Genomic DNA, 23,682 nt, shown 5'->3' with positions numbered 1-23,682 from the left:
AGGAAACAACAGGTGCTGGAGAGGATGTGGAGAAATAGGAACACTTTTACACTGTTGGTGGGATTGTAAACTAGTTCAGCCATTATGGAAAACAGTATGGCGATTCCTCAAGGATCTAGAACTAGATGTACCATATGACCCAGCCATCCCATTACTGGGTATATACCCAAAGGATTATAAATTATGCTGCTATAAAGACACATGCACACGTATGTTTATTGCAGCACTATTCACAATAGCAAAGACTTGGAATCAACCCAAATGTCCATCAGTGACAGATTGGATTAAGAAAATGTGGCACATATACACCATGGAATACTATGCAGCCATAAAAAAGGATGAGTTTGTGTCCTTTGTAGGGACATGGATGCAGCTGGAATCCATCATTCTTAGCAAACTATCACAAGAACAGAAAACCAAACACTGCATGTTCTCACTCATAGGTGGGAACTGAACAATGAGATCACTTGGACTCAGGAAGGGGAACATCACACACGGGGGCCTATCATGGGGAGGGGGGAGGGGGGAGGGACTGCATTGGGAGTTATACCTGATGTAAATGACGAGTTGATGGGTGCAGCACACCAACAAGGCACAAGTATACATATGTAACAAACCTGCACGTTATGCACCTGTACCCTACAACTTACAGTAGAATAATAATAAATTAATTTAAAAAAAAAAAATGGAGGCACAGACCAGGCGTGGTGACTCATGCTTATAATCATAGCACTTTGGGAGGCCAAGGTGGGAGGATCGTTTGAGCCCAGGAGTTCAAGACCAGCCTGGGCAACAGAGTGAGACCCTGTCTCTATTTATTTTATTTAAAAAATTAGAAACAAAAACCAAAAATTTAAAGACACAAATGTATACATTATCCTAGACCTACACAAGGTCAGGATCATCAATATCACTTTCCTCCACCTCCACATCTTGTCCCACTGGAAGGTCTTTGGGGACAATAAAAAACATGGAGCTGTCATCTCCTATGATAACAATGCCTTCTTCTGGAATATTCCTGAAAGACCCACTTGAAGCTAGTTTAAAGATAACTTTTTTATAGCAAGTAGTGGGAGTGCACTCTGAAATAACAAAAAGTATTGTGTAGTGAATACATAAAACAATAACAAACTCATTCCTTGCTATTATCAAGCATTATATGCTATACATACTTGTATGTGCTGTACTTTTATATGACGGTCAGCACAACAGGTTTGTTTACACCGACATCACTCCAAACACATGAGTAATGCATTGCAGTATGATGCCACTGGGCAATAGGAATTTTTCAGCTCCATTATAATCTTACAGGACTGGCATTGTGTATGCAGTCCATTGTTAACCAAAACATTGTCATGCAGTGCATGACTGTATGTAAGTTCAAAAGACAGTTATATTTCTCTAATGTAATTATTTTGAGTGTGCAATTTTATAAAGGTGGAAGTTAAATACACAGTTTTTAACAGTGCAATGTCATAATATAAAGTGATTCTTATATGTATTATCTTTATAGGTTCATTCAAAGAAGATAACAATTTTAGCATAATATGGTTACACGCCACAATTTTGGGTTCAAATTAGTGTTTTAAGAGAATAAAATGTACATGAAAACATAAATACATAGTATAACTAAAGGAAGATTTAGAAGTGAGATGATACACTACTAAGATATTCGTATACCTCTGGGTGAACTTCTACTTACTTGGAGACAGTAACTGATGTGTGATGTGTCAGAATTTTAGTAATATAATAATAGAATGAAATAATGAGCTCTCCATCAACAGAACTGTTCAGGCATGAGCTAAATAACCATCCAGCAAGGAGGTTAGAGACTGGATTCTTTCACAAGTGGGAATTTAAGTTTCCATTAAGTTCCTTTTACAATTTTAGATTATTTTTCTTGATTTTAAGATCCATACCTTTTACTTTTTAACATTTCTGAAATCAGGATGCATCTTAAAATTATTGAATAAACATTTAATGAAGTGTTTCTTTACTTTTCCTAAAAAGTTATTATTTAATTAAGGATATGCCTTAGAAATGAGGAAATATAATAATTGATGGTATTTGGCGTCAAGTTTAAAAAAACTTATTCAGGCTAGCTGAAGAGAAAAGAAAACTGGAACAGGCTGAGAGCAAAGCAGACAGTATTTACTGTAAGGATATAGAAGTGCCTTGTCAAACTCAAAAAAGCAGAAAGCTAGCTGGACTTCAAAGTTTACTTGGAGTCAGGAAATGAAAGCCAAAAAGAACCCAAGATTTCCTCTCCTTGCTGTCTTGCTTTATACAGCTACACTTTATTCTTTCTTTGCAGATTCACTTATTTCACATAAAGATGGTTTTAACACAGTTTGTATAACCTACAATTCAAGATTTATAAACTTCAAGACTAAATAAATTAAGTTTACTGAACTAGGTTCCCTTAGTTTCAATTCTAATACTTATATTGGCCAAGTTGGCTTAAGTTTACACCCTGATTCCATCAATGGTGGCCATAGTGCAAAGAATCACAATAATGGGACAGCCACGAACCTGCCCTGCCAGCCAGCAAGGACAATTAAGAGGCATTATGAGGAAAGTGAACAGCTCAAAACATGTCTTCTGTATATTGTCTTACTCAGTGAATTAAAGGCGAAAACATCTAAAATAGAACTACCTAAAGCAGCCCTTCCCTTTTTCCATTCCTATTTTCTAAGTTCTACAAATTGTGTGAAATGCTTTTATGGATGAGATGAACCCTTTCCAAAAGAGATGTTCAAGCTCTTGCTAAAGGCTTTAATCTAGATTTCATAGGATTTTGTGAAAGTTAATTTCTAAGATTGGCATTTTTGGAGAGATAACACTGCTTAGATTATGAGGTGTCAAAATTGGCAGAAATAATCATAAAGTTCAATCCTAGCATTTGCAGGGAAGGTTTGTTTCTGTATCTACTTGTATTACAGACTGATTTTTTTTTCCTGTTCAAAGTGATAATACTCTGCATCATTGAAGTGATTGTCATCCTCATGCTGATCTTCCTCAGGAATCGAATCCGAGTCGCCATTATCCTGCTGAAGGAAGGAAGCAAGTAAGGCCCTTAATGTAGAAACTCAGCTAAAGTGTATCAGTCAGTAAAATCAGTCACTGTCCCTTGCATAAATATCTCACCTATTTTCCTTTTAAGATCACTTTTGGCTGGGCGCGGTGGCTCACGCCTGTAATCCCAGCACTTTGGGAGGCCGAGGCAGGTGGATCACCTGAGGTCGGGAGTTTGAGACCAGCCTGACCAACATGGAGAAACCCCGTCTCTATTAAAGATACAAAATTAGCCGGGTGTGGTGGCACATGCCTGTAATCCCAGCTACTTGGGAGGCTGAGGCAAGAGAATCACTTGAACCGGGAGGCAGAGGTTGTGGTGAGCTGAGATCGTGACATTGCACTCCAGCCTGGGCAACAAGACATTTAAAAAAAAGCATCTTCCATTCAGGCAAACTTGTTCAAGTTCACACTCTACCACTTATTAGAAAGATCACCACTAACGTGTCCTTTAATATCCCCAAGCCTCAATAATCATAGGGTAAAATAAGTGTAAAACCTATTCAGTCTATGTATTAGCAGTTTTTGAACACCAAATATGTGTTAGGAGAATGATACACGTGAAAGTAAGTGACAAAGTGCTATATAAAAGTTAGCTAGATTACATGTTATATTATTTTCATACTGAGTCATATGTTCATATTAATGGTTGGGATTATTTGCAAAGCTTTAAATCACCACAGTTCTATAAAGTCAATTATATGCTATTGCCACTTCTGAGTGATGTAATTTTCTAATAGACAGGACAACTGATTCTAGGAGCACCAGACTATACATTTCATATCTAAAGCTCATAATTTAGGAACACTTTATACCAAGAGTCATTTTTATTTTTTAAAAGTTACAAAATAAACACTAAATATTTCATAAAATTCATGCCAAGAGATGATAACACCTATAGTTTCCACACTATTCCAAAAGGTCATTCAAGAATAATACCGTGAACTTTTTAATAATGCATGGAAGTAACTGGGAAATCATTATTATAAAGCCAACAACCCATGCTCTCCATTGTGTGATGGAAACTACATTGTTAATGACCAAGAACCAAATTATTTTTAACAGTCTTTAAGGATTATTTGAACAAAATTACCATAGTATTATTTTTATTATAATAGTGCCACCTGAAGTCACTGGTTTAAATAGTTAACAAGCAGTTAGTTAAACTCTCACTCCTTCCCTCAATAACCTATCATTAACCACTGAAAACTACTGATTTTCTGTGTTTATTTCTTAAGTAGTATGATATTGTACAGTTCACTGTAACTTGCTCCACTTGTTTCACTTCTAAATGTGCATTTGTGTGAGTATATATGTTTATGTTAAAGGGCCAGTAAAACTGAAACAGGCTGGTAGTTTACTCAGGGGGTAATAAGGACTGAAATAAATAGGTGTGAGAATACAGGGTAAACCTAAGGAGACACAATAATTCACTTAACAGCAGTGTACGAAGAAAAGAGAAAACAGGATAGCTTAAATAGTGAGGGGAGGAAGGTAGCAAATACAAAATAATCTAAGCATCAATGCATTAGGAGTGATAAGATTTTCATCTTATTTCTCAATGACCATATGAAACAATATTGTGTTTAATCCAGTGTCATATGCTGAAAAGATCATGTAACAGAAGTCATTAGAAGTAATGCAGTCAGATAGCGAACATTTCACAAGCCATGTCCTATTAGAAAATATCAAAGAAATTATTATCCTTGATAATTATATTTTACAAAATTGCATTTTAGAAATCATATTTTCAAATATAATTTGAATTTATAATTTAAAAATACATTTAACTGCAAATAGACATTATATATTCCACAGAAAAAAGAATAAGGAATTACCTGAAGGGTTGCTATGTGGAAAAAATGGTAAAATAGTCGTTTCTTCCCCAGAAGTTAGAGGATATAAGTTGCAAACAGGCAGATAAGGAAGAAATTTTTAATATCTTGATAAGAAAATAGAATAAGCCATGTCATGTAAAAGTAAGTACCCATCACTCAGTGTGTTCACCAAAGGCTAGTGAACACATTCTGAAGAAGTATAGGGGATTCCTGAATTAGTGGGGCATTCCCACAGTGTAACACATGATCTTCAAGGTCTCCTTCAATTTTAAAAGTCTAAGAATCTAAACAAAAGGAAGAAATGTCATGATTACAATGTATCAAATCTTTATGGATCAGACGGTAGCAACCAAAGAGAGGAAAATTTGAGGGACTTTAGGCAGGAGTCTAACATGTGCATCGGAAAAACGCCTCAACTTACTTTTAAAAATAAGTAAATAAATAAATAAAAATGTAAAACCAACTGAGAATATGCCAGAATGATCACCAAAAGTGAGTCCGTGGTTATTACCAATTTTCTTAGAATTAATTCAGTGTAAATCTTATTTCTAGTTTTAACAATCATTTTGAATTTCAACTATTTGTTTTATTTCAGAGCCATTGGATACGTTCCTAGTACATTAGTCTATCCAGCTTTAACTTTCATTTTGCTCTCAATCTGTATTTGCTACTGGGTCGTGACAGCAGTGTATCCTTTGGTAACTGGCCTCTGTAAACCTCAGGTTCACATGACTATTCGTGAACCAGGAGTTTGTGTTCAGTGTTTTCTATCCTTGGGAAGATGAGGAATATACTAAGAAATAACTAATTTTTTTCCCCAAACTCAAAAAACGTTTCAATCTACTGATTGAATTTCCCCTCAAATAGTTCATATTGTAGATTTGTTTTATTTTGTCTCCACATGATATTGCTCCTTAGCAATAAGCCAAGAAAACTCCTATACATTTTACTGTTTTTAAGGGGCCGCTCTGTGCAGCTGGCCCACATTACATTAATCTAGGCCTGAAAAATAGATGAATATTATTAAAATATTAGGCATTTTTGAAGTTAATTTCTCATGCACTTTTGAGTCGTCTGTATTATTTTCTTGTCCATTTATTTTCAATCTACCAGCAAATAGCTTATCCTTAATGGAGTCTATTCAGTTTCTTGGCGACATCAGGGGTACCCGTGTACAAAGTCATAGCTCCAGAGGGGCATTGTATACATGAAAATCAAACCTGTGACCCAGAGGTAAGTACAAGAAACTCTGTCATTTACTTACTGCAATATAGACTTCGGCTGTAATTCATTTTGTAGGTGTTGTAGGAATTGTCCCGAAGCAGAGATCCTATGCACTGATGGGGACAACTATGTGCTGAAGGGCAGTGTGTATCAGGTAAGCAGGAGAGTATTGAAAACAGTGGGCGCAATGGAGAGAAAGCACTGTATTTCCTGAGTGTGCCTGTCCTACCATATACCCAAGACCACAGAAAGTAGGTATGGTCAACAACAACACTGATAAATGTGAAATTATAGTGGGTGCAGATTATGAGCATTTGATGAAAATTGGGATACTTTCCAGAGCTCATTAGAGAATTATATAAAGTGATACAACAGCAAATAGAGGAGTAAGAGCAGGAGCTAATGGGAAAAAAACAGGACACACAATTAAGGAGAAGAGGAAAACACAGGGAGCTGTTATCTTGGAGTGACATTTAATATTATGTCCTTGTGCTCTTTTTTCTGAATGCAGATTTTTAATACAACTGAAATTGCCAAAGCTTGCCCTGGGGCTCTGTGTAACTTTGCTTTCTATGGTGGAAAGAGCTTGTACCATCAATACATCCCTACCTTCCATGTATACAACTTATTTGTCTTTCTCTGGCTTATAAACTTCGTCGTTGCATTGGGTCAGTGTGCCCTTGCTGGTGCATTCGCTACTTATTACTGGGCCATGAAAAAGCCTGATGACATCCCACGATATCCACTTTTTACTGCATTTGGGCGAGCCATACGGTAAGTTCCAGGTTGAAACCTACACCTATCTTGTCAGTTACATTTGGTGTGCTTGTAATTCAGTCTTGGCTCATTAATTCAAGTGGCAAGGTACAAATGAAATCAAAGGTCCAAATCAAAATTCATGGATGCCCATTGGTTTTGTCTGGTTTTATAGCCAGTTTTACAATCCCTACCCAAGCCAATTTCCTTCTAAATGCTATAGGTTATTAGAGAGAGAAAGAGATAGAGGAGGATACCAAATGCAAGATCAAGGTTTAACTTGGCTCTGTGTCTCCATTGAGCAATACAAACATCCTATTTTATGATGATAGACTATTGGTGTCATTTATGCTGATGAAGGGTAAGACAGATGTATATGGCTTAAAATCCTCTATAGAGACTTTTATATCTAAATAAGAGAGTGCAAAAGGCTCTTTGTTGTTGATCCTTCTGCAGATACCTTTTACTTGTGAAAATTATTCAATTAGCATCCTTTTAAATAATAGTATTGTTTTAACTTATTCTCATTTTATTTTTGTGCAGATATCACACAGGATCCCTAGCATTTGGATCTTTAATTATTGCATTAATTCAAATGTTTAAAATTGTCCTAGAATACTTGGACCACCGTCTTAAACGTAAGATTTCAGACGTCCTGACTTTTGTGAAGACAATCAATTGGGTCGGGGGTCGGAGGAGACCTGATGATTATAACTTGGACTAGGGTAATAAGGATGAAAGGGCATGTTTGGGACCTGTTCTGTTCTGAAGGAAAACCAGAGAGAGCTTGCTGAAGGAGCGGATGTCAGGGGAGGGGAGGGACAGTGGTGAAGGAAAGAGAGAAAAGGTATGTGATCCTATTCATTAAGCTGTGGAAGCCAGAAGAAACAAATTTCAAAAAGGAGATTAAGAATTCTGTTTTGAGATGTTATTGTTGAGAAGCATGATGGAGATGTCAGGTTGGCAGCTCCAAGTCTGTAGTTCAGGTCAGGTTAGGCTTAAAATAAATGTGAGTGTCACAGGCATAAATCTTCATACCTGATATATATTGTTTACAAACACATACACTTTGCTTGGAATGCACCTTAAAATATTTTATTATTAATATCAGAAACAGATTTGAAAAGGCACAAAAAAGCTGGAAGACTCACACTTCCTGATTTCAAAACTTATTATAAATCTACAGCAATCAAAAGAGTGTGGTACTAGCATAAGGACAGACATATAGAGGTAAAATAAAACAGAAATCCCAAAACTAACTCTCACATATAAGACCATTCAATGGAAAAAGGTCAGTCTTTTCAACTAATGCTGCTGGGAAAATGGGATATCCACATGCAAAAGAATGAAGTTCAGCCTTATCTTATATTAATATACAAAAATTAACTAAAAATGGATCAAAGAGCTAAACAAAATCACTAAAACTATAAAACTCTTAGAAGAAAACATAAGTTGAAAGCTTCATGACATTGGATTTGGTGATTATTTCTTAGTACACCAGAAGCATAGGCAACAAAAGAAAAATAAATCGAACTTCATCAAATTTAAAAACATTTATTTAATAAAGAACACTACCAAGAGAGTGAAAAGACAGCCCACATGATGGAAGAAAATATTTTCAAATCATATGCCAGATAAGGGATTCATATCCAGAATATATAAGAACTTCTACAACTCAACAGCAAAATAATCAACCCAGTTCAAAAATGGACAAAGAACTTGAATAGACATTTCTCCAAAAACGATATACAAATGGACAATAAGGACATGAAAAGATGCTTAATATCACTAGTCATTAGGGAAATGGAAATCAAAACCACAATGAGATAGCACTCCATACACATTAGAATGGCTATTTTATATATATATATATAAACCAAGAATAGAAAACAGAAAATAACAAGTGTCGGAGAATGTGGAGAAATTGGAACCCTTGTGTATTGCTGGAGGGAATGTCAAATGATGTAGTCACTGTAGAAAACAGTATAGGAGTTTCTAAAAAAATTTAAAATATAATTTTATATGACCGAGAAACCCCATATCTAGAAATATATGAAAAGAATTGAAAGAAGGAACTCAAACAGATACTTGCACATCACTGTTCATAACAGCATTATTCGGAATAGGCAGAAGGTATAAACAACCCAAATTCCAATCAACAAATGAATAAACAAAATGTGTTATATACATACAATGAAATATTATTCAACCTGAAAAAGGAATGAAATGATGAACCTTGACAACATCATGCTAAGTGAAATACGCAAGATACAAAAGGATAAATATTGTATGATTCCTCTTATTTGAAGCACCTAGAAGAAGCAATTTTATACATAAAAAATATATAATAGAGTTTACTAGGGGCTGGGGGATGAGGGGAATGAGAAGTTACTGTTGAAGGGCATAGAATTTCTATTTGAGATTTTAAAGTTCTGGAAATGGATAGCAGTGATGGTTGTACAACATTATGAATGTACTCAATGCCACTGAACTGTAAACTTAAAAATGATTAAAATGGCAAATTTTATATTATGTATATTTTATAACAATACAAAATTTGAAATCTCATTTTAAATGTTGTATTATCATTTATTTTGATTGATAAGGTTCAGCTGCAAAGCATTAATAGATTTAAATATCTCCTTATCATAGGTACCGAGAACACATTGTCTAAATTCCTACAATGCTGCCTGAGATGCTGCTTCTGGTGTTTGGAAAATGCAATAAAGTTTTTAAACAGAAATGCCTATATTATGGTAGGTAGATTATTTTTTATTTACTAAGCTGCTTCTTTGCAATCCCAAACATCATGTCTACATTGCCGTCTCTAAAGCACTTTTACATCATGCAGTTGAATTTATCACTATGCTGATATAAGGCTTGTTAATCCAATGCCTGATTCAGGGATATGCTTCCCTAGTTGAGATAGTATCTGAACTATACTTTATTGTTACTTTCAATATTTTTTTTGAGAGCAAAAATATTACACACTTTGGAAACTTATAAGTGTGCTGGATAAAAAATGGTTTTGTGTGTCTTTGGCATAGTTTAGTGGGAAGAAAGGGTATTTAATCTATGTTTCACTCTGAGAAGAAAATACTTTCTAATTCTGGAATTTACATAATTTTAAAGAAGAGTCTTATCCTTTTTATGAATCTTGTGTTAGAATGTGTGGAGATTGACAATGCTTAACTGACTTTTGTTTCCTATGGCACTATGGAAAGTCCTACATAGGCTTTTTAACATAAGGGATCCAGAAATATAATTTTTCTAACATTTAGAAAGCTACAGTATAACCTTTTGACATTTGCTTATTATCACAGTAGCACAGGGTCTGGAAAAGTGATAGAAATAGTTATGGAGATTCAAACAGTCATTAATTTACCTCCAATGAGAGTATTATGTTGAGCCTATTCATCAATAAATCAGGTTTAGTGAAAGGTATTGGGTTTCCTTAAGAGTAATTTTTTATGTAGAGACTACAATATTTAACCTTTTCAGCCATAAACTCTAGCCCAAACATTTTAAAGGCAGAAGCCATTATCTGGAATTGGAGAAAAAGACCTGCCTCTGTTTAAGGCTGTCTAATCCCCCAGAGTTTGAGGGCATACAGCATCGGAAGCACACCTGACTGTCAATGACCCTGAGAGTTGTGTAGAGCTGAGGACACACAGTGTGTCCCACAAATCCACATGTTAGAAAGAAGAGTGGGGACAGCTCTACAAATGACAGGAATTAATTTGGTTACCTTCCTGTCATTGGATTGTCTTTTGATCTTGTTAGAGTATGTTACTGGCTCCAGAATAATATCAGCTGTCTTCCTCAGATTGCAATATATGGCAGAAACTTCTGCAGGTCAGCAAAAGATGCTTTCAATCTGCTGATGAGAAATGTTTTAAAGTAAGTAATCAGGCTGAACATTGTAATTTAACAATTTAATGAACCTTGAGCATTACATCCTTCACATGTTGTTATTTAAAGTGTTGGTGGCATTATTAGATATGAATATTATCTTTTAACCTGATGGATTTAAATATTATCTCTCATACCATTAATTTATTTTCATATCTGAGAATTGTTGCTTCCATCATCCACCTGTGTCTTTAGGTCCATTGGCATTTTTTCATTTGTATTATCCCCTCTGCTCAAGAAATTCCCCCAGATGAACAACATTATCATCTTTCCTCCTCCCAGAATTGGTGGAGCCTGAGTGAACAAAATCAGAGAACAATACAGCATCCTGAGGACGCAGGGTGTCTATAGGCTTCAAATCAGAGACAGAGGCTGACACCACCACTGCAGGGCTCCTGACAGCCCTACAATGCCATCTTCTGTTTACATTAAAAATAAGTCAGAACATCATCCATCAGTTCCACCATCATTTCTTCCAAAACAATTGCCAAATACAGTTTCAGCAAAGACACATCAAAATAAACTCATGAATATTTACTGCCATCAATTTCAAGTAACAAGTATATTTTAAACACAAAATTATACTTTCTTTTTTTTCTGATATTCAGAGTTGCAGTTACAGATGAAGTTACATACTTTGTATTATTCCTGGGGAAAATTCTAGTTGCTGGAAGTATAGGTAAGTAATCATGATGAAAATAATTTTTAAAAAGTTTAAAAGATGTTTGGAAGAACTGCTTTACTACAAAAAACTATATTCCTTTGCAAATGTGTAATATACATGTTCTACCTTTTCAATGTAGGTGTTCTGGCCTTCCTATTCTTCACACAAAGACTGCCAGTGATTGCACAAGGACCAGCATCTTTAAATTACTACTGGGTACCTTTGCTGGTAAGAGTTGGTGTCTGAGTCATTGCAGACTGCTCTAATAAAAATACTATAGACTGGATGACTTAAACAACAGAAATTTATCCCTCACTGTTCTGAAGGCTGGGAAGTCCAAGATCAAGGTGCCAGCCAACTTGATTTCTGGTGAGGGCCCTCTTCCTGGTGAACAGAGAGACACCCTCCTGTATCTTCACATGGTGGCGAGAGAGAGAGAGATTATCTCTTTCATATATCTTCTTATAAGGACACTAATCCGATCCTCCTGACCTAATCACCTCGTAAAGTTCCCACCTGCAAATAACATTGGGGCTTAGGACTTCGGCAAATGAATTTAGGGGGTCCACAGTTCACTCCGTAGCAGCTGGGTATTGCTGATTCTGTGATTTATCAGAGATAGCACAATTTTAAAAAAGGAATAGGAGAAATAATAATGATAGCTAAAATTATTGGTCTTACTTTATGCCAACCCACATCCTACTTTAGAGACTGGGTTCCTTGGAAATAACCTGAGACAGAAGATTGCATGCAGAAGGTATGTCAGGAAGCTGTCTCCTGAGATACATTGGTAAGAAAGTGAGGAGGGCGGGATAGGTAGCAGGAGAAGCTGACCCATGCCGAAGTTACAGCTGAGGCCTCAGAATTGCAGGACATTCTGGCAAAGGGGCTGGACATTTGTATGCTGCATCAGGCAGTTTTTGATCATGAACTGACCACTGCATGAGGGTATAACTTTGGGTGAGGCAATTCCCTGCAGGAAGGGCAATTCTTAGTGAGGGAAGCAACCGAGTCATTAACAGCCTAGATTTCCAACAATTGAGGATGGAAGAGGCAGTGTAGATCTGGGTGAAGCCCTGCAGTATCTATCATAATATATTAACTCATTTAACCCACGTGTCAAAAATACTGTCGTTACTTACATTCTCCCCTCCCCCACTGCCAATTTTATATAGGAGACACAGAGAGGTTAATTCACTTGTTGAGTGCCTGAGCTGTGATTCAAACCCAGGCAGTACATGCTCGTAATGCCTAATGCTTTATTGCCTTGGTGTACAAGATACTAAAACTGAGATATTTTTGCTAGGTACTGGGGGTGGCAGGAAGAAAATGGGCAGGTCATCAATGATAGACTGGATAAAGAAAATGTGTTACATATACACCTTGGAATACTATGCAGTTATAAGAAAAAATGAGATCATGTTCTTTGCAGCAACATGGATGGAGCTGGAGGCTGTTATCCTAAGCAAACTGATACAGGAAGAGAAAGCCAAATACTGCATGTTCTCACGTATAAGTGGTAGCTAAATATTGAGTACACATAGACACAAAGGGGGAAACAACAGACACTGGGGCCTACTTGAGGGTGGAGGGTAGAAGGAGGGAGAAGATTGAAAAACTACCTATTGGGTACTATGCTTATTACCTGAGTGATGAAATAATCTGTACACCAAACCCCTATGACACACAATTTACTTATATGACAAACCTGTACATGTACACCTTAACCAAAAATAAAAGTTAAAAAAAATTTTAAAAAGAATATTCCAGAAATAAAAACACTGACATCAACTGACTGAAGAGGTACAAAATATCATTGGCAAAATCTCTTTGCTTGATACAAAAATCTGTTCTCTCTTTCTTCTAAAAAGCTGGGCATATGGCCAGAATCCCTGGATCACTGTGTTGAGAAGAGTTGTTCTGTTATCTGGAACACCTATTATAAACTGTTACCCTAGGGAGAAATAAACCTCTCTTTTTTTAAGAAAAAAGAAAGGAAAGAAAGAAAGAGAGAGAGAGAGAAAGAAAGAGAAAGAAAGAAAGAAAGAAAGAAAGAAAGAAAGAAAGAAAGAAAGAAAGAAAGAAAGAAAGAAAGAAAGAAAGAAAGAGAAAGAAAGAAAGAAAAGAGAGACAAAGAGAGAGAGAAAGGAAGGAAGGGAGGGAGGGAGGGGAGGGAGGGAGGCAGGGAAAGAGGGAGAGAAGGAAGGAAGGAAGGAGGGAAGGAAGGAAGGAAGGAAGGAGGGAGGGAAGGAAGGAGGGAAGGAAGGAAAGGAAAGGAAGGAAGGAAGGAAGGAAGGGAGGGAGGGAGGGAGGGGAAGGGAGGGAAGGAAGGAGGGAGGGAGGGAGGGAAGGAAGGAAGGAAGGAAGGAAGGAAAAAGAAATGAAAAGAAAAGGAAATAGTACCCCCCCAAAAAGAAAAAAAAAGGCAGTTAATGTAATAAAACTTGTTTAAGTCTCAGTACAAAATATACAGAAGCATTATCATTGAACTTTTTGGTTTCTACATTAAACTCTTTTTCCCATACAGAGTACTTCAAAACTTTCTCATCATGGCTTTCATTTATAGCTGCATTATTCTTCTTCTGGACAAAGTAAATGACATGTTGGTTCTCTTCTTTATCCATTTACAGACGGTCATTTTGGGGTCTTACCTGATTGCACATGGGTTCTTCAGCGTCTATGCAATGTGTGTTGAAACAATTTTCATCTGCTTCTGTGAGTATTTAGTATGTGTGTGTGTTTTCCCCCTTCAGTGGATAACTAAAAGGTGAGATGGTGAAGGCCCAAGTCCTTAGCTGACTTGGAGATCTGCTGTTACCTGGCTGCAACCACAAAACGTGTTTATCTGGAAAGAGGTATTGCTTAGTAGATGTTCTTTAAACCTTAATACCTGAGAAATAAGTCAGATGCAGAGAGACAAATACTTCATGATCTCACTTACATGTAGAATCTAAAAGAGTCAAACTCATAGAAACAGAGTAGAGGGGTGCTGACCAGAGACTGAAGGGTCAGTAAAATAGAGATGTTGGTCAAAGGGTACAAACTTTGAGTTATGCAGGATGAATAAATTATGGCACTCACATGTACAGCATGGTGACTATAGTTAATAATACTGTATTGTTAACTTGAAATTTGCTAAGCTCTTAAGTATTCTCACCACACACGCACACAAAGATAACTATGGGAGGTTATAGACATGTTCATTAGCTTGACTGTGGCAATCATTTTACAATATATTCATATATCAAAACATTATACACCTTAAATATTTACAATTGTTATTTGTTAATTATCTCTCAATAAAGTTGGAGAAAAAAATTACACCTCAACAAAGCTTGGGGAAAAATACACAATTTAAAAAGAAATCTTAACAGCTAAGAGAATGGAGTTTGCAAAGCACAGAAGAGTCAACTACTGAAATGAACCTCAGTCTTCATAGCATACTGTTAGCATGAAATTATTTTGTTCATTTCTTGATTTTTTAAGTAAATAACAATGATTGGCTTCTGCCATGCTTTATTAACAGAACTGAAGACATAACTGGACTCTGGGAACTAGATATGTGGAATTCTTTACAGAGAGGATTTATAAATTCTGATAAAGCCAAGATGACAAAGTGGTTTCAAGGACATATAGGGCCAATTCAAACTGTGCATCACGATGACAAATGGATAGGATGCAGAGAGGAGTGCCTCTAGGAAACAGTTGGATTAATTTTGATACATAGAGTTAAAATACTTCTTTAGAGTTTTCATCACTGACTTATACATGATGCTCCTATAGTTGCATATGCAACTCCCAAACACAAAATAGGGTTTTCTTTTTTTGGCTAGGCACTGTCACTCATACCTGTAATCTTAGTGCCTTGAGAGGCCAAGACGGGGAGAATTGCTTGAGACCAGTCTGGGCAACATAATGAGACCCTATCTCTACTAAATAAATAAATAAATAAGTCAGGCATGGTTGCACACACCTCTAGTCCTAGCTACCCAGGAGGCTAGGTGGGAGGATCACTTGGGCCCAAGAGTTCAAGGCTGCAGTGAGCTATGATTGTGTCACTGTATTCCAGCCTGAGTAACAGCAAGATCTTGGCTCTGAGAAAAAAAAGGATTTTTTAAATATTAGTACCTCACCTGAAAAGTCCTGGAGAACCTAGTATCTAGCAGAAGCTTAATCTAGCCCTCACCTTCCATGCCATTTCTTTGGCAAACCAACAGAAAGTAGAGTCAGTAAGTAAAAGAGCAGAACTTATTAGCTGCACAACTACACATCCTGGGAGATTATTTCTTTAGCACATTGCCCTTAAGAGAAACAGAGAACATTTACTCTCTGACAGGCCATTACTGAGCAATCCACTTGTATAAAACTAACAGTTTGCATTTTAGAGTAACCCACAGCACCAACTTCACACTGGGATCAAGAGAGGATAACTATAAGGAGATAGATTCAAAGAAAACCTAGAAAATAGTTTGGCCTTGTTTTTTGTTTGTTTGTTTGTTTGTTTCTGAGCCTATTAAAATCAATAACCAGACAAAGAATTCAGGAGAACTTTATGTACTAGTTAGCTCTTCCTCTGGTTGTAATAGGAATTAAAATGTTTAATGTTTTCCTAGTGCTTCAGTGGTTTAAGAAAAGCTATCTATCAACAAAACATCACATGAACAAACAGTTCAGTATGGGATGGAAGAAGGAGCACGAGTAAGGTTATTCATGCTAAAACACGATGGAGACAGGGCTCTGGAATGCTCAAAGATCTCTCCTTTCATCTCTAACACTAATCATGGGAGCAATACCTGGAAATCACTGTGTGGCCTTCCCCATTCTTGTAGCTGAAAATACTTATCAAAATTTGTCTCAGGAAATGTCTGGAACCTACTAGTTTCCAGTCTTTGCAAGTTTTGGCTAATATGTTGATTTTAAGTTTGGCAGTTGATTTTGAATTTGGACAGTAAGAAATGTTTTCCACCATCTTTATTAATCAGTTGCCAACTCCTTGAAAGCCAGGTACATCAGCTTGATTCAGTGTATTGCATGTTGACAGGAATCACTTCCTTACAGAGACTCTTGTCTGTGATAACAAAGAACAAGGAAACTTAAATTGTGTTTCTCTTCCTCCCCTAGCTGTTACTATGAGCAACATCATACTTTGTAAAATATTCTTCTTAAATGATGCCCTAAGCCAAATTCTGAATGTGTAGATTGATTGATTGATTGATTGATCAATCGATTCCTATTATCTTGGCTGCCAGAAAACCGGTGATTTTTACAATGCCAACCATTTGTAAACACTTCATTTTTAGAAACATGGAATCTTTTTATTATTACAAGGTGCTGAGATTCATGATCCCAGAGTGGGAAAAAAAATAATAGTTGTAGATGATTATTAATGTGATCCAGGCCAGACTTCTTACCGGTACCTCAAGAGTAATACAAGATAGCTATGTTATATATAGCAGTAATCCCTCCTTATCCATGGGGGATACATTCCAAGACCTCCGGACATGCCAGAATTCTCTAATAGTACCAAATTCAATTGCTGTCAATTGGAACATGTTTCCGTGTATGTCTTCCATCCACAAATGTAATGCCTTTTCCATCCTAACTAAGCACTTATCATACACTGTGGCCATAACTTTTGCAGTTTGAGATACAACAACAAAAGTAGCTTAAAATTCTTTTTTCTTCTTCACAATTTCACATATAGAAGATTTGTTCTGCCGGGCATGGTGGCTCATGCCTGGAATCCCAACACTTTGGGAGGCCGAGGCAGACATATCACTTGAGGTCAGGAGTTCGAGACCAGCCTGACCAACATAGCAAAACCCTGTCTCTACAAATAATACAAAAATTAGCCAGGCATGGTGTTGGGCACCTGTAATCCCAGCTGCTGGGGAGGCTGAGGCAACAGCACCACTTGAACCTGAGAGGCAGAGGCTGCAGTGAACCGAGATCACACCACTGCACTCCAGCCTAGGTGACAGAGCGAGACTTTGCCTCAAACAAACAAAAAACCGAAGAAGATTTGTTCTTACATAGATCTTAGCAACCTCAGCATACGTTTATTTCTTATTAACTCGAGAACTTTCACCTTTTCACTTAAAGGAAGTATTTTACAGATTCTCTTTGGCATATCCAAATTGCCAGCAATGCTAATCTTGGAATTTGAGGCCATTATTAACTAAAATAAGGGTTACCTGAACACAAGCACTGTGATCTTGCAACAGATAACTAAGAAGGCTACTAAGTGACTAAGGGAAGGGCATCCTAGACAGTGAGGTGATACTGGATAAAGGGAGGATCCCCTGCCAGGGTGGGATAGAGCTTGACGGTTTGAGGTCTCATTATGCTACTCATAATAGTATACACTTTAAAATTAATAAATTATTTATTTCTGGAATTTTGCATTTCATATTTCTGGACCTTGGGTAACTAAAACCACAGAAAGTGAAACTGTAGACAGCAAAACTGTGGATAAGAGGGGACTATTGTATAGAAATAGGATTAAGGACAAAAAAACAAAATGATCAGCGTCTGTCATGTTCCCTCCTTTGCTTTTCATTTTGTATGTGAGGAAGGTCACTGTGAGGGCTAGTAGAAATCTACTAAACCAGTGACCCAACTACTCCCAAGAGTACAGCTACTATCTGCTGTGAACTGTATATATCTGGGGGAGGCTTAATTTCATGCAAATGTATCCTTGTTTCTCAGCATAATTCTGGTGCTTCCCCCCAACTACCCAGCAGGTGGTGGTCAGTGAACATGTCATCAATTTAATATTAGCCTAAGCAAAGCTGAAAAGTAAATTAACATATTACAAGAGTCAGAATACATTGATATTAGCTTTCAAATATAATCTGAGGAAGACTGCAAAAACTTAGGACAGGGTGCCTTATAGTTAAGTAGAACAAGAACAAAACTAGGTGTCAAGAGGCTGAGTCCCTATCTCATCCTATTTACCTCAGAGCCTTTGACTTCAGCAGAGTTTTTTTCTATCCCTGGGCCTCAGGGTCTTCGTCTGTAATATTAGAGTATGGACTACCATTAGAAGTGACTTGAAAGTCTGAAATTCTGTTATTATTCTACATTTATCACAGAATTAATACACTTTCTATTCAGCCCATCCCGGAAGATTTGGCAATTTATATCTTTCTGAAATGAACAGTTACAGGATTTAAAGATGACATTTTTGAAGGGACACAGAATATCTTCTTAGCCTTTAAAGTATCAAAATACATCTCTTTGGGAATGGGAGGGATTTAGGAAGTTTCAGTGTTTCCTGGCAGAGGTTGAGGCTTCTTGCCTTGCCCAGCATCTGCAAGTAAACTGCACTAATTTGTCTTATATTTGACTTTCTAACACTGATTTTTCTGATTTTTCCCTGTTCGACCCACCAATTTATAAAAATGTGTATAATTGTTCTGCTGCTGCTGCTTTTGTCTGCTTTGGCTGCTGCATATACAGGTGAAGATCTGGAAAGAAATGATGGATCTACAGAAAAACCCTACTTCATAACCCCTAACCTGCACGGAATTCTGATCAAGAAGCAACTAGTTCCCCAGAAGCAGAAAGAGTAGAAAAGCTCCAAACAGTGACACTCACTTTTAAGTAGAAGTTGTGTAAATTAGGTTGATTGTAATTTGGAAATGTCGCTTTTGAGTAATGTGAAATTTCTGTGCTTAATTCTAAAAAGTCAGCACCTGGTGCCACCTGAGGTGTCAGGTATTTGGTGATGTTAGCTGCTGTCTGCTTTATAGACGGTGGTCCCAGCTAAAGATCAAAGTGTTAATGTCAAACATTTTTTAAAATCTGTAGCCGAGAGTGTTTTAATAACTTTTATAACTCAGTGTGCTGTTTCCATTGCAGCACTTTGATAGCCTTTCTTTTTATAAGTGTATATTTGTAAAGGATATTCAGGCAATTTTTGAAAACACTATAAATGTGTAATTAATTAGCCATAAAATATTGATTTATAGTTAACCAGCCTATGGTACTAAATTTGTAAATATGGTGCTATGGTTATATTTATACTGTTCGAGCTGGTGGACAACTCTCTAAACTGTGATTAAACTTGTATTAATGGTTCCCTAGGAAGTATATTTCAGTGAGTCATGTCCATAACAAACATAGATGTTGGTGTTATACAGGTTCTACAGAGAGCATTACTGGGTAAAAAATACTGTGGAACCTTCAGAGCCCATTCTGTTTTAGTGAAATGATGTTTATAGTGAAGTCGAATCTGAGTTCTGGAGTGTCATTTCCAACAACATGAACCTCTGTCCATGACGAAAATATTCTGAACAAAACTGAAATTGTTACATAACTCATGCCTTTTGTCTTTAACCCAAATTTCTTATTCCCACTATATAGAAAATCAATATGAATTTGTTTCAGAAGAGTGATTATATCTTTTCATGAGCATACCTGTGTTTCTAGATTAAAGAGATTGTGTAGCTTTGTTCTACAAAAGGTTTGATTTTGTCTCACCTTTCAGTGAGGAAAGAGAAAAGTAAGACAATTCAGATTTTACCCTAAGGAAATATACTGTCAGCCCTCCATCATCTAATACCTTCATGAGGGAAATACTGCAGGTTAGGAAATCTCTCCCTGCAGGGCTTAGGAGGAAAGTTGTTGCCACCTGCCACCCTTGGCTGCCTGAGGTTTCTGATAGTCATGTGTAAGTTTTGAACGGCAGAACAAAGCATGAATCAGACACACACCTTGCCGAGCCATCCTCTGTGTGCAAATGTGTATGATGCGGTTAACCGTGTAAAAATGCACCCCTAAAGGAGCATTGAATCAATTTGTATTTTCTTGGCTTTTACCGTAAGCTTTGTGTATAAGGATTATTTATGTATTGACAGAAAGGAACATGTTGATCTAACATGTTGATCTGAATATCACCTATATATCCAAGAAAAGAGTCAGAAATGTATTATTGTGTTATAGATTGATCTAAATACATATTAATTATCTTCAAGTGTAGAAACATAGATTTAAACTGACTCTGTGGCAGATTAATTAATAGCAATAGCCAATGAATAGGGAAGATTTTTAATATGTAATGACTACCAGCTTGTTCTTGGCTTACATTCTTGAGATTATTGTATTCAAAAGTGTCGGCTGGCTTCACATTTTGGCAAAGAGCCTTCTGCATTCTTATTCTCCTTGAAGCATAATGCAGATAATAATGACAACTTATCTTTCTCGATTATTATTATTTTATTATTCAACAAGACAAGGGCCACAACAAAGGACCAGTAGAATAGTGACCTCTACCTGAGAATTTGTTGTAACTATAAATGTCTATGCTCTGCCCAAGAGATTCTGATATACTGTGATTTGATGTAAGCCAAGATGTGAATTATTATAAAGTTCTCTAGTTGATTCTGATACACATAAAAGTTGAAAAATTGGCCAGGTGCGGTGTCTCACGCCTGTAATCCCAGCACTTTGGGAGTCCAAGATGGACAGATCACTTGAGACTAGGAGTTCCAGATCAGCCTAGGCAACATGGTGAACCATCTTTATAAAAAATATAAAAATTAGCCAAGTGTGGTGGCGCACACCTGTAGTCTCACCTACTTGGGAGGCTGAAATGTGAGGGTGATTTGAGCCCAAGAGGTCGAGGCTGCAGTGAGCCATGATCACACCACTGCACTCCAGCCTGGGTGACAGAGAAAAACCCTGTTTAAAAAAAAAAAAGTTGAAAAATCACTTGAATAAAATATAAATCAACACATAAAACTAGTTGCCAATTTATACTATGAGCTAACGTCTAGTCAGAAAAATATTCTCCATTTACTACTTATTTGTGTAATTGAAATGTGTAGAATAAAAATGAGCATTGTTTTTGGGAAGATATTTAGAAGCCATTTTCTTACAAAGCAATTAAACTAAAAACTGTGAAAAACTAGGGCAATGTTCCTCAAAATTTGCAGTGGATGTGTTTGAAATCTAAAATTTCACAATTATTAGTTTTCCAGGCTATACTATCTACATTATTGATGGCAAAACAAAATCAATTTTAAACAAATATAGTAATTTAGAAAGTAAATTGAAAAAAGAAGGTGAAAGTTATTTTTTCAATCTTGCAACTGAGAGACACGCAATATTGTCAGAATCTGACCTGTTACACAGAATGAAATAATATCTACTGACATAATCACAAGGGCTGATTGTTTTCTCATAAATATGTTTACAATAATGTTGATGCCAAACTATGCTGTTTAAAAAACAAAAACAAAAACAAACAAAAAGAGGATTTTGAACTGCTGTAAAGCGAGTATACAGCAGATGGCGATGTTACTTCTCTTACAGTTCTGCTTTGATATTTACTCTGTACCATTCTTCCTCCTAGTGGAAGATTTAGAAAGAAATGATGGTTCTACTGCAAGACCTTATTACGTGAGTCAACCTCTGCTGAAGATTTTCCAGGAGGAAAATCTACAAACTAAGCAGCAGTAGAAGAGCAAACTGGTCGTCTTACAGCTGTGTGTTACCTTTTCTCCATCTGCTGTGTCCGTGCAACATTTGTTTCATAAGTGCTTTGTGTTTAGCAACACTGTATTTACGACCTTGTTGGCTTGCATTTGCATGTTTTATACCAAAGCTTATACTGTAATATGTGAAGCCATCAGAAATCGCAAGGGAATTGTTAATAACATAAAACATTTTTATACTAAGATCATTTGTTTTGTAATTCATTTTTAAAGAGTGGCTTGGATGTTTTGAAAATAATACTGAATATGTTAATATTCTTTTAAATCTTAGATTGAAAAATGATACATTATTTAAATTGATAGCTCCTAATATATTTTTAAAATTAAAACTAAAAGACTTCTTCTGCAGGGAAAATTGGTCAGCAAAATGAAATTAAAAAGTGTAAAGCTTTTCCCACTCTTGTTGGACAGTAAATCAGTGAAAGGACTGCCCCACTTCAGAGTTTGCTCTCTTTAAGTATAGAATGTTTCCTCTTAAACAAATTGCCAATCATCCAGCCTTTACTACTTCGCCCTCTGACAAAGTGCCTTACTGGCTATTTAATATTACCCAGCTTTTATGGGCAAGTTTACAAACATTGTTTTTAAAAAAATTAAAACCTGCAATGTTTCGTGATTAAAACAAGTCTTCTTGCATTTGTTTCACTCTTAGCTCACTGATTGGAAAACATTTGTCATTTTGCTCTGTTTGATATCCTCACTATTATGGAATACATTGTGCAGCTAAACAATTTCCCTTGCGCCTAGTGGACATTCCTGAATGTGTACTACACGCAAGAAGAAACAAACCCCGAAAGAACACTTGGATTTCCTTCTTTCTTTCTTTTATCTTTTTTTTTACTAAAAGAGAAGTTTTAAAATGAAATGTTTTCTATAGTAGATCTTTGAAAATACAATAGGTATAATACTGCATTTCTCAGTGTTTTACAAAGATCAGAAAGGGAATCTTCTAGGAATTACAAAGGGAAACTTTACTCCTCGAGAGGGTGCTCACAGATGTCATGTACTGAACAGCTCCCTTTTAAATGATCATTTATTTTCATCAAAGCCTATTCTATATATGCCATTTCATTTTCTAACTTTTGGTATGAAAAAATCAGTTTACTTATAATATGTTAGTTGTATTGTGCTACTAGAAACAGGAACATAATTTTCAATTCAGTTTTAAATAATTTTACCAGTACTACTAACTTTTAAGGAAATTCAGTTGGTTACTCCGTGTTACAGAAAGAGTTCATAAAAGTATTCACCCTAAGAGAATGTCAATCATATAATGATAATTTGTGAAAGCTTTGAGAGTCAATCATCAGTAAGTTACTATCAGTTTATAAAATATTATCACATTTGTTTAAATGTGACTTTAGATACTTTTATGCCAAAAATAAACCCACATGAGCACATGACAGTCTGAGCTCTATAATCAGTGTGCTTCTGCTGTGCAGAAATGTTAGAAATGTATTGTCTAAATATCTTTGATAATTAAAATGTTTAATATTTAATGAAATTTGTTGTTACTTATTGTTTTAAAACTATTTGTTTTTTCTTTTAATAAAGATTTAAATAAGAAATATCTGTCTGTCTTTTGATTTAAGCTAGAAAAAGAGAAAAGCTTTTGCTTTCAAAACCCACTATACTATGACAGTATCTTCTCTGTACCAAATGTCTAGGTGGGTTTTTAATTTTTATCTAGATTTATATTTTTAAAATTTCCACT

At 36.1% G+C, this 23,682-nt stretch overlaps 1 protein-coding gene across 4 annotated transcripts in view; it reads left to right on the top strand.

Annotated features, from left to right (window-relative positions):
- SLC44A5 (solute carrier family 44 member 5) overlaps positions 1 to 23,533 on the top strand; it is a 399,642-nt gene extending 376,109 nt beyond the window's left edge. For 2 of the 4 annotated variants that reach the window (XM_009211075.4, XM_017962592.3), the window contains exons 14-24: positions 2,968 to 3,067; positions 5,509 to 5,601; positions 6,059 to 6,146; positions 6,649 to 6,911; positions 7,437 to 7,531; positions 9,546 to 9,649; positions 10,720 to 10,793; positions 11,414 to 11,484; positions 11,609 to 11,697; positions 14,100 to 14,184; positions 18,931 to 19,055. In XM_009211075.4, the coding sequence (XP_009209339.2) occupies positions 2,968 to 3,067; positions 5,509 to 5,601; positions 6,059 to 6,146; positions 6,649 to 6,911; positions 7,437 to 7,531; positions 9,546 to 9,649; positions 10,720 to 10,793; positions 11,414 to 11,484; positions 11,609 to 11,697; positions 14,100 to 14,184; positions 18,931 to 19,043 (1,175 nt within the window). In that variant the 3' untranslated portion in view covers positions 19,044 to 19,055. Of the gene's footprint in view, positions 1 to 2,967; positions 3,068 to 5,508; positions 5,602 to 6,058; positions 6,147 to 6,648; positions 6,912 to 7,436; positions 7,532 to 9,545; positions 9,650 to 10,719; positions 10,794 to 11,413; positions 11,485 to 11,608; positions 11,698 to 14,099; positions 14,185 to 18,930 lie in introns of all 4 variants that reach the window. The other 2 variants (XM_003892081.5, XM_031669962.1) reach the window with 2 other exon arrangements.
- Positions 23,534 to 23,682: the final 149 nt, after the last annotated feature.

This window comes from Papio anubis, chromosome 1 (assembly GCF_008728515.1).
Source record: "Papio anubis isolate 15944 chromosome 1, Panubis1.0, whole genome shotgun sequence".
Taxonomy (NCBI): domain Eukaryota; kingdom Metazoa; phylum Chordata; class Mammalia; order Primates; family Cercopithecidae; genus Papio; species Papio anubis.
This window is presented reverse-complemented; position numbering and strand designations above follow the sequence as displayed.